The 11,801-nt window shown below is 41.6% G+C and overlaps 1 protein-coding gene across 1 annotated transcript; it reads right to left on the reverse strand.

Annotated features, from left to right (window-relative positions):
• Positions 1-2,180: 2,180 nt before the first annotated feature.
• LOC127103856 (uncharacterized) lies at positions 2,181-2,804 on the reverse strand. Its single transcript, XM_051041097.1, has one exon. The coding sequence runs from the start codon at positions 2,802-2,804 to the stop codon at positions 2,181-2,183; it is 624 nt and encodes a 207-aa protein (XP_050897054.1).
• Between the last annotated feature and the right edge of the window lie 8,997 nt (positions 2,805-11,801).

The raw sequence follows: 11,801 nt of genomic DNA on the forward strand, positions 1-11,801 counted from the left end.
GGTGACATTTCTCTGGAAATTTTAACACTCCTGTTTAGCTGAATCTTGTCACTTACTTGCGTTTCCTTTATTTATTTGCAGCGCTCCCACTAAATCCTACAAGTTCTGTATCTGCTGACCAACCTACTCCCTCGACACAAGAGGCTCAGGTTTGACTCTGGCTACCTCACTATCTCCTTTGACTTTTACTTTTATTCTTAGCCATCCTTTCCTTTCCTGCAGGTTACTCCTGAGCAATCTTCTGACGATAATAGGCGCCCCATATCTCAAGTCTTAAAGAAACCCAGCTCCTCTGTATGCTCCTCTCTGAAGCATCTCCATTCGCTTTTTTTTTCTAAAGGGGAACATTATAAGGTTGCTAATGTTTCACTTATGTGCAGGGTCAACCACGTTCGACAGAACCTACTGTCTCTTCTGTCTCCAAAAAATCCAAAAAACATAAATGCCCTGCTCCCGCGGGCACTGAGGTATTTCTTGTCGGCTCGTCTGCTCTTTTGGCTAGACTAATTGCTTATAACCTCTCTTCGTGTCTCCAGCACACCTCCCACCATAAATTTAAAAGCCATCATGGCCACAAAAGGAAGAAACATAACTCTCCTTCCAAGAGTGGTGACAATAAAAGGAAGAGGCATCATACAACGCCTCCTTCAGAGGTTCCTGTCGAAGATGCCGACACTTTCGTAGTCGACGCTCCCACCCTTGGCACGGTCCCTGCTCCAGCCGTGGGAGCTTTGCCGTCGATTGGTCCCTCCCCCGCTACTGCCTTGGGGGACACAAATCAGGATGCAGTCTCCCCTGCATCGACACAGGTATTTACCCGTATTCCTATTTATTTCTTTGGATTTTTTGTTGCGCTTCTCTTACACAATTTTCTTTCTGCCGGTTGATGCTACTACTGAGCCGACTCAGCCTGTTGCTGACTATACTCCTGTGTCGCCAGTTTCTTCCCTAGCTCGCCCTTTTCAATCTGTCGACACCGCTGGTGAGTCCATTGAATTTCCTCTCCAGATCAGTGACAGTGACTCTGATTCGGTCACTAGTCCTACGACGTATCTGGACTCCAGTTCGACTAGTTCTGACTTGAGTCTCTCTTCAGCTTCCTTGTAGGATCCACGGGAGCCAGTCGGTGTCGACACCAACAAACAACAATCCTCCCAGGCTACTCCATTGTCGACTACTTCGCCTCAGGTCAATTCTCCGTTGGCAGCTTCTCCTTCGACCTTCCCGGGGCTGGCGATTAAGCCTTCTGCTTTAGAGGCAATTTCCAGACTCCGCAATCTGGTGAAATTGTGTGATGTTTCGTCCAACTCTGAGCAACTCCATTCTGGCAAAATGGGCCCTGAGGCGACGAAAACTAAGGCTCTCATTGACAAAATCCGCGTGCGCGCCCTGAACTCTGACCTTCCTTTTGTGCTCATGCATGAACCTGCTGTCGGTCCAGAGATTCTGAGCGCGATTGCCCAGCTGAAGGATCTCCAACTCTCTGATTACGCCAAACGTGCGATAGCGGCTTTAGAACAACTTTTGGTGCCTATGTTGCGCCATATTGACAGCGTTCGAGACACTGAGTGTCAAATTGCTGATATTGAGGCCTCTATGAAAGAGAAATGGGAGTTGGTGACGCATGCTGACGCGGAAGTCGCCAGTATGTTGAGGGTTATAGAGGAGCGGAAGACAGAATTGACCTCCAAACAAACACGGGCCGTTGAGATACGCCAACAAGTTGATGCCCTTCGGCGTCAAATTGCCATTTTGGACAGTGAATTGGAGTCCATTACCCAGGAGGAGTCACGTTTCGTCGACGAAGTGTTAAAACCTGCCCAAGCTACCGTGGAGCAGACCACCAGTGATGCTTTGGAGGTTGCTGACGAGCTTATGACCGTCGAAGAGACGCTTGAAAAACTCAAAGCCCATGCTGAAACCTTGGAGCCTATGTCTTTGCACTATAATTTTGAACTTAAATCTTTTCAATCCAAATTCGGCCAGCTTTGACCGTTTTTTCGATTGTACTAGTTCATTTTTTGTAATATTTAAACAATGGCTTCTTGCCACATTAATGTTATGTTTCTTGCCTTTAGCACTGTATACTTATTTTATGTGCCTTTGTCGTAGGTATCTAACATAATTATCTCCAACTTTATTTTTCGATACTTATTTTAGTCTGCCAAAATTTTAACCTCTTAAAGGAGAGGCCTATATTTTTTCAAGTACTTTCCATTCACTCTTAAAATCCGCCTGTCTGCTCCCAATTCTTCGACCTCGTAGGCATTATTAGAAAAGGCCTGCAAAACCTTAAATGGTCCTTCCCAATTTGGGGACCACTTACCCAACATTTTATCATTTCTGCCCATAGCTAGGATCACCCTCCAAACCAAATCGTCGACAGCAAATACTTTCCCTTTCACCCTTTTGTTGTAGGCTCGGGCGACTTTCTCTTTCTGTCTTTGTAGAGAGTCTAATGCTAGCATTCTTTCTTCGTCTACGTCGACTAACTCGTCTGTCATCATACTCCAGTAATCTTCAGAAGGTATTTCACACTGCCTTTGGGTCCTGACTGCCTGGACCTGAATTTCTACTGGCAATATTGCGTCATGCCCGTAAGCCAGTCGAAATGGGGTTGTTCCGGTTGCTTCTTTCGGTGACGTTCGACATGCCCACAAGGCTTGGTCTAACGTCTTGTGCCAATTCCTTGGCTTCTTTCCTATGTGTTTCTTTATTAGGTTGATGATCACCTTATTAGCAGCTTCGACTTGGCCATTCGCATGTGCGTAATAGGGGGTAGATGTCAGTAACTTGATTCCCATTTCTTTTGCAAATTCTTGCACTTTTCGACCAGTGAAGACTGACCCCTGGTCGGTTGTAATAGTTTCTGGGATGCCAAATCTGCAAATGATGTGACTCTGGACAAAGTCTATCACAGTTTCTTGGTTTACATTTGGTAATGCTATGGCTTCGACCCATTTTGTGAAATAGTCGATACCGACTAACACATACTTTTGTTGTTTCGACGAGGCTGGCTTTATTTCTCCTATAACGTCCAACGCCCATCCTCGAAATGGCTAGGGTTTCACAATTGTATGTAGCTCGCTCGCAGGCACATGCTGTATGCCCCCATGCAATTGGCATTCCTGACAACCTTTGGCAAATTCAATGCAATCTTTCAACATTGAAGGCCAATAAACTCCTGAACGCATCAAGAGCCACTTCATCTTCAAACCTTCTTGATGTGCCCCGCACGCCCCACTATGTGTGCTCGACACAGCCACGTATGCTTCACTTTCCCCCAAGCATTTTAATAGCACTCCTTCGACTGTCTTTTTGAATAACTCATCATTCACTAAGACGTAGCCAAGGGCCCTATATTTTACCTTTCGATCTGCCGACCCCACGGGATTACGTAAGTAATCGACTAGCGGTTTACGCCAATCACTCCCTCCCTCGTCGTCCACAGCCAAAATTTCAAAATGATTTTTATCTACTGCCCCTAGCTTCATGATCGCTAGATTTGACAGTGACAACATTGTCGCCCGTACTTTCTCTCTTACTTGAATCTCTTCGTTCTGGTCTTTCGACGTTTTATACCCTGAAGCTTCCTGTGCCAAATCATTTGCTCTTTAGTTTTCTTGCCGTGGTATGTGTTGGAGATTGACTTGCTCAAACCTCTTGAGCAGTCTGATGGTAACCATGAAGTACATGATCAGATTTTCTTTAACACACCTATACTCTTTTGATACTTGTTTAATCACTAACTCTGAATCTCCCATAATTTCGACATTCCTTGCCCCCAATTCCAGCAGTAGTTCAAGTCCGGTGATCAATGACTCATATTCTGCTTCATTATTGGTGCATATCCCTTCGATTTTGTATTTGAACTCTGCTGGAATTCCATCTGGAGAAATTATGACTCCTCCTATCCCAGCTCCATGCTTATGTCCTTATCCATCGAAGTATAGCCTCCATGGTACTAAATCTACGTAATTCTGTGCCATTTCGACCATTTAATGGTCGACCAGAAAGTCTGCTACTACCTGCCCTTTCATCGCTTTCAAGGGTATGTATGTCAAGGAGTATTTTGTTAATGCTAAAGCCCATTTCCCAATTCGACTATGCAAAATTGGTTTAGATAGCATATGTTTAATAATATCAAAATGAGAAGATACGTAAACATCAACAGGCTTGATATATTGCTTTAATTTCTTACAAGAGAAATACAAGCATAGACATAGTTTTTCAATGTCACTATACCTAGTTTCAAGATCATTAAGCATTCGACTAAGGTAATACACAGGTCTTTCGACACAATTTTCATCCTCTTGGACTAACATACTTCCTATAGTCGATTCTGAGGCTGCAATATACAATCTCATTGGCCTATGCCTAACATGAGGGGCCAATATTGGAGGCTTAGTCAAATATTCTTTGATTTTGTCGAAAGCCTCTTGGTGTGCATCCTGCCATTTGAACTCTTCGTTCTTCAGTCGAAGTAGTGGGGAGAACGCTTTTGTTTTTCCACTTAGATTTGATATGAATCTTCTAAGAAAAATTATTTTTCCCAAAAAAAAGATTGCAACTCCTTTTTGGTCGATGGAGGCTTGACGTCCATGATGGATTTTGTTTTTCTTTGGTTTACTTCAATGCCCTTTTTGTGCACCACAAAACCCAGGAAGTCGCCTGCCTGCACACAAAAGGCGCATTTTAATGGATTCATTTTTAATCCACATTTCCTCATCCTCAGGAAGGCTTTTCGGAGATGGTCGACGTGAGTATGTTGTCCATTTGATTTTACCACGATGTCATCAATATAGACTTGCATGAAATCTTCAATGAAGTCATGGAACATTGAGTTCATTACCCTCTGGTATGTTGCTCCGGCATTTTTCAAGCCGAATGGCATGACCACCCACTCATATGTCCCTAAGGCTCCTGGACATCGAAACGCCGTCTTCGACACGTCTTCTTCTGCAATAAAAATTTGGTTATATCCAGCATAACCATCTAACATGCTTAAGTATTCAAAACCAGCGGCCGAATCGACCAGCATCTCAGCCACGGGCATGGCATATTCATCTTTTGGGGTGGCAGCATTTAGATCTCTAAAATTAATGCACACTCTTAAAGACCCATTTTTCTTTATGACTGGCACAATATTGGCCAACCATTCGACATACCTTGCAGTTTGAATAAACTTGCTTTTCAGGAGTCTTTCTACTTCTGTTTTTATCTTTGCCATAATCTCTGGGGCGAAACGCCTGGGCGTTTGTTTCACTGGCTTTCTTCCAGCTTTTATGGGAAGCTTTAACTCGACCAAGTCTCTACTTAAACCAGGCATTTCATTATAATCCCAAGCAAAACAATCTCTGAATTCTTTAAGTATGGATATTACCTCAGACTTTAGTATGTTGTCGATGTTGGGGCTTATATATGTTGGCCTTCTCTCGCCATTCTCGCCAAGGTCGACTTCTTCCAAGGGGTCTTTTGGTCGTATTCTCTCTGGTGCCTTTGGGTCTTTTTCGAACCCTAAAGGTTCACTGTCGTAGATGCAATCTAGACGCTGCATGTCGAAGTCCCCTTTGGCCAAAGTTGGTTTGTCCGGGGGTTTTGGCCCAATAGCCATATGCCCTCAACGCATAGGCCTCCACAACCATGTTTTCTTCAGCCTCTATGGCCGACTTTATTTTGTTCTCGGCAACGTATGCCGAAATCTTTCTTAAAGCTTCTAACTCAGACATCACCATTGGCCTCCCTCCAGCCTGTCGGCCGGATACCTGTGTATGGTGGATCATCTAGGCGTTCCACATCCCAAATGAAGTCGTGAGTCTCATGTAGAGTTAAAGAGACGAAAGCTTCACTTAGATTGGCATATACATCCTCAGCTGGGAGTGGACCTAAGGCATGCATCAGAGAGGCAGCTCAGAGAAAAAGTGGTGGAACTCAGAAGGCAACTGAAGGAGAAGCTTACTCCTTTACCTGAGTGTTCAGAGTGTGACTTGTTGATAGATCAGTGCCAGTATCTGAAGACTCTCATTCCTGGAGGATGACTTTTTTAGTTTGGCTTGTTGTTTATGTTGAGAATCACCTACAGGATTGTTGGATGGGATTTACTCTGATGTTTGAATCTTTGATTGCTTGTATGATCCTTATTTCTCATGGTTATGGATGAGATTGTTGATGTTTCCTTTGTGCTCATCATCCTGTGTAGGGTGCTTCTTTGTTGTTTACATTACAGGTTGCCATTTTTTAGGAGATGAACGAGACTCTTGAATGCCTGAGAAATGAACATAGCATATGCATCATACGCATCATAAGCATCATACACATATCATTCTTGCATTACAGGTGTTCTCGAACAAGACTTCTCACTCTGGTTCCTGTTTTAGGCAGGATTGTTGATCGTCGTCCGCACCGCTACGCGACAAGACTGAATCAACAGAGAAACATGGATCAAGTTCAGGCTTAATTGGCAGAGATGAGGACTAACATGGCCCAGTTTATGAGCATGATGCAAGGGGTTGTACAAGGGCAAGAGGATCTGCGAGCCTTAGCCCAGAGACAGGAAGCTGTGATTCCACCGGTCAACCGGAATTCTCCAGAGGGAGTCCCTGTTAATGACAATGTTGCTGCCACCATTCCCGTCAATAACTACGCTGTGGGTGATGAATTGAGGGGTATCCGAATCAACGGACAACCTATCGCTCCTGAGACTGTTAATGCTAGAGGGACCCGTGCTCCAGTTCGTCATCCTGCTCCCCTGGTTGATAGACAGGAGGATATGTTCACTGTTCTCAATGAGGATGATGATGTGGGAAGGATTGAAGAGAGGGACAGAAAATTTGATGCCCTAGCTGAGAAAATTTGTGCCATGGAGTGCAGAACTCTTTGGGTTTTGATGTAACTAATATGGGCTTGGTTGATGGGTTGAGAATCCCTTATAAATTCAAGGCGCCATCCTTTGACAAATACAACGGCACTTCTTGTCCTCGCATCCATGTGCAGGCTTACTACAGAAAGATCTCTGCATACACTGACGATGAGAAGATGTGGATATACTTTTTCCAAGACAGCTTGTCTGGAGCGTCTTTGGACTGGTATATGGACCCGAAGAGGGAATCCGGTAGAAGCTGGAGGGACTTGGGTGAAGCCTTCTTGAGGCAATATAAGCACAATATGGATATGGCTCCGAGCCGAACCCAACTGCAGAGCTTGTGTCAAAAGTCTGGTGAAAGCTTCAAAGAGTACGCCCAGAGGTGGCGCGAGTTAGCGGCAAGGGTGCAACCTCCGATGCTGGAGAGAGAGCTGACCGATATGTTTATTGGAACATTGCAGGGTGTGTTCATGGACCGTATGGGGAGTTGCCCGTTCAGTAGCTTTTCTGATGTGGTTATCTGTGGAGAGAGGACTGAAAGTCTTATCAAAGCAGGTAAGATTCAAGATGCTGGTTCTTCATCTTCAAGTTCAAATAAGCCATTTTCTGGGGCACCCCGAAGGAGGGAAGGTGAGACTAATGCCGTACACAGTCGGAGAAGTGCAAACAGAGGACAGTATCGTCAGGTTGCCGCTATGACCATTCCAGCACCCCAACCTCAACCTCAACAACAACAGCCAAGACAACAACAACAACAGCAACGCCCGTTTCAACCAAGACAGAGAGTGTTCGAGCGTCATTTTGATTCGTTGCCCATGACATATGCTGAATTGCTTCCTGAACTGCTCAGGTTGAAATTTGTCAAACTTCGTACCATGGCTCCGTTGACAAGGATTCCTGCTGGGTATGATGCTAATGCTCATTGTGATTTTCATTCCGGTTTGTAGCGGTGTATTCATCACTTTATGATTTATTGACTAAATCAAAAGCAAAGCATACAAAGATAGAGTCGCCACCGCACTTTTATTTATCCAAAGGAATGGCTAAAAAGCGAACAAAAGCCTAAGAAGTTTTACACATAGAAAACTAATGAAAGGTCAGAGATTTGGGTAAGGGGGTAATTATGCAAAGGGAAGGTGTTAGGCACCCAAAGCATCCTAGGTACTCCTAGGGAACCCTTTTCACAAATTGTTGCAAAAGATATTGTTTATGAAATATTTATTGTGCAAACATTGATTGGGAGGATGAGAAAAGAATATACAATTTTATTATTTTTGTGTTTGGATGGATAACCATTGCCTACATACCTTTACAGGATCAAAACCTCGTAGTTCGGCTAAAAGATTTCCAAAAAAAGTAAGTGGATTGATTTTAAACAAAAGCCCTAAGGTCTTTCATTATCCACGGGAGAAAACTCAACCTATACAACCACAAGTCCACCATGTGAGAAAAGCTTCAACTTGCTAGTGAGGGACCATGCCCTATAATAAGCAAGGAAGTCTTACAATTCAATCACTAAGGATAAAAGGTGAGATTCACATCAACCACTAAGATAATTGAGATCTATGGCTAATGTATGAAAACTTGATTAAAGAATGGACAAAGCCACAAAACAATTGAATGAGTGGAATTATTCAATTAGAATTATTCACAAAAATGGTCAAAGTTTGATTAGAATTCAATTCAAAAGAAGTATTATGAAAATGAAGTTTGAAAATCAAAGGCCTAAGGCCTAGGTTTCTAATTTGAAAACAGGTGAAAATGTTTGCACAAAGTTTTTCTGGTTTGGGTTAACATGCACATGGAGGTTTAAAGAACAAAAAAGGTGGGATGTTAAGGGATGTAAAACTTCTTAGATGTTCACCTCTTGAGATCATATGTAGATGATCCAAGTGATTCCTTTGAAAAAGGCAACAACCAGGTAACAGATAAACAACATAAATGGATACTGGATGCCAATGAATGGACTTACACCAATCTCATAAAACCAAAATGGATACCGGATGCCAATCAATGGACTTACACCAATCTCACAAAACAAATATGGATATCGGATTCCAATCAATGGACTTACACTAGTCTCCAAGGAATGATCATAGGAAACAACTGCCAATAGCTGGACTTACAATTGACTCCTCACAAGAAACAAAAAGCAAATGCGATAAGCAAGAGAAAACAAGTTGCCAATAAATGGTCTTACACTCGACTCCAAGGAAATGGGATGCCAATCAATGGTCTTAGTCCCAACTCCTACCATATCATAGGAAACAACTGCCAATAAATGGACTTACAATTGACTCCTCCATAGACAAAACAAGGATGTCACAAAGTATGAACAATGATCATGAAATGATATACAATTAATGCTCAAAGATGAAAATAATGCACAAAGGCACACACAAACAATTATGCACATATGGGCAAACAAACAACAAGCAACCAATTAGCACACACTATACATAATCACTGGGCTCAAGCAAGGATAGGCTTTAGAAGCAAGCCAACTAGAATGGGGTATTTTGAGCTCTTAACCCTAACATTGAGAGTTAGGGTGAAGCAGATGAAATGGAGATGAGGGTTATGCCTCATAGCTCTTATCCCTGGCCTGGGAGAGCTTTAATCAATAGAAAGTGTGGGAGTTCAGAATGAGGGAACTCTTCTCCACAAATGGTTGACTCTATAAGATCTTGGGTTCTTATTCACAATGCATCAACACATGGTGTGAGCAAAGTGAATGACACAACTGAATAGCAGGGGATGGATTACACATCCCTTTTATCTGCCAATTGCCTCTTAAGAGGACTTAACCTGCTTAACACAAAATTAAACAAACAAAAACATGGCCTCTTAAGGAGGGCTTCAGACAGGTGCCTGCCAATAACAGCAGGTCTTCCAGACTACATGAAGATTAGGGATTATACCTAAGTGGTATGCCAACCACAAGCAAAAGCAAAGCAAAGTTCAAATGAACTTAAAGCAACTTAGGTACCTGTGGAAACAACTAAACAAATCGGTACAATACTCAGACAAACAGACAACAGTCAATAACAAACAGACAATCCCAATGTACAACAAATAATCCATGAGGCAAACTCAAATGAGTTACCATCAACCTACAAAACAGCAAATGTTAGCAATCAAAAGCAAATATCAACATTCAAATGATGAAGCATCATTAACCATGGAATTTGGATGCTTGAACCTGAAATTCAAAGCTCACATGTAAGTACAAACCACTAGGTCAAAGCCTAGGGTCAAAGGTGAAGAAATAATTCAACACAGGAGCTGAAATTCAACACAATGTAACTTCAAACACATATTTACATGTCCTAAAAAGGATCACATCAAAATCATCAAGCAAAAGCATTTCATGATCAAAAGAAGTCAAAGACAATTTTAAAGCTCATATTTGGTCATCATGAATGAAAGTTCCAAATCAAAACAGATATGATTCAAATAATTCTGGAAAAATTCATGAGCATTCAACACATCCAATCCAATCATCATACAAAAAATCAGAAGCATCAAAGATCAATTGGCATGGAAATTAAATTGTACAAGTTGAACAACCAAATGTGTGACAGAAATTGTCACACCATGCTAACACATGCATAAAACAGAAATGGTAAATGGGAAAAATACCAAACCAAGCCTAAAACATCCATTAACATGTCTAGAATCACCATGTAAAATTTCATGTCCATTGGATTAAAATCAAGCATTTCACAATAGAAAGAGCAAGGCAAAGTCACAAAAGCACATATGATCAAAGATTCTAGCACCATTCAAAATCCAGCCATGCACAACTTTAAAATTTAGCATCATAAAATTCTAGACATTCTAAGGATCGAGTAGCAAAAAACCAGGTATTTTTTGGATCATTTTTCAATTTGTTATGCATTTTCTAAGTTGGAAGAAAAATGAAAAAATCAAAAGGAACACATAGCATGTAATTTGGAGGGAAAGGGAATAATGCTAAAGCAATTTGAAAATATGCGCTCGCCAGGAATCGAACTATGTTGATTTTCAAATGTGAAGCGCGCCACACAAAACGGTGTCGTTTAGCACGCAAAACCCTAGCCAGGCAAAATGGACGCAAAACCGTCGCTACTCCGACGCTAACATGAAGATGTTCATCTTCTTCATGAAGAAGAAGATGAACAGTAGCAAGCTCAAGAACAAATTTCCAGAATTTTCCAGAAATCAAAAACAAGTACATCATCATGCAGCATATTCAATGGAGATCATAGATCAACAAACATCTAAACTTAATTCAACATAACAAGAGAGAATCGATAGAAAACATTTTGATGCATCAAACTTTAATCACACATATCTTGCTCAATAATGCACCAATTCACACGATTTTTCCACCAGAATCATCAGGAACACAAGATCTACAAGAATATGGCAATGAATTTGAGAATTAAGAGATTCGAAAACTGAACCTCTTGAAGAGCAGTTCTTGAATTCGCACGATCTACAGCTTGTAATGATCCAAATCCAGTCCAGAATGCTTGTGATGATGTTTGGTGAAGAAAAGGAAGCTTGAAAACATGTAGATCTAGCTTAATTATGAATTTCCATCTTTGAGTTTTTGAGCTTCAACTGCTTGGTTCTTGCACGAATTCTTCAAACAAACACTTGATTCACACTCTATTCAACTCACTGATCATGAATCTTCAACAAAAACAAGGTGTTATGTTGAAGAAATTTGAATTTTGATTTGAAGAAAATTTTGGAGGGAGATGAAAACTAGATCTAGAAATGGTGAATTGTGATTAACCTCCTTCAAATTCTGTTAGATTAGAGTATTTATATGAAGTCCTAATCAACTTGCTAATCCATAATTAACTTGGTTAATGAAAATAAGGTGTTTTGCAAAAAATCAAAATTGCATGGTGCATGTAGTAAACCCACGTGAACAGTACCACTCCCT

The sequence above is a fragment of the Lathyrus oleraceus genome, chromosome 7 (genome assembly GCF_024323335.1).
Source record: "Lathyrus oleraceus cultivar Zhongwan6 chromosome 7, CAAS_Psat_ZW6_1.0, whole genome shotgun sequence".
NCBI classification, from domain to species: domain Eukaryota; kingdom Viridiplantae; phylum Streptophyta; class Magnoliopsida; order Fabales; family Fabaceae; genus Lathyrus; species Lathyrus oleraceus.

Bases quoted from the DNA above. Each gene is read 5' to 3' on its own strand.
- LOC127103856 (XM_051041097.1), bottom strand. From the start codon at position 2,804: ATGGGAATCAAGTTACTGACATCTACCCCCTATTACGCACATGCGAAT.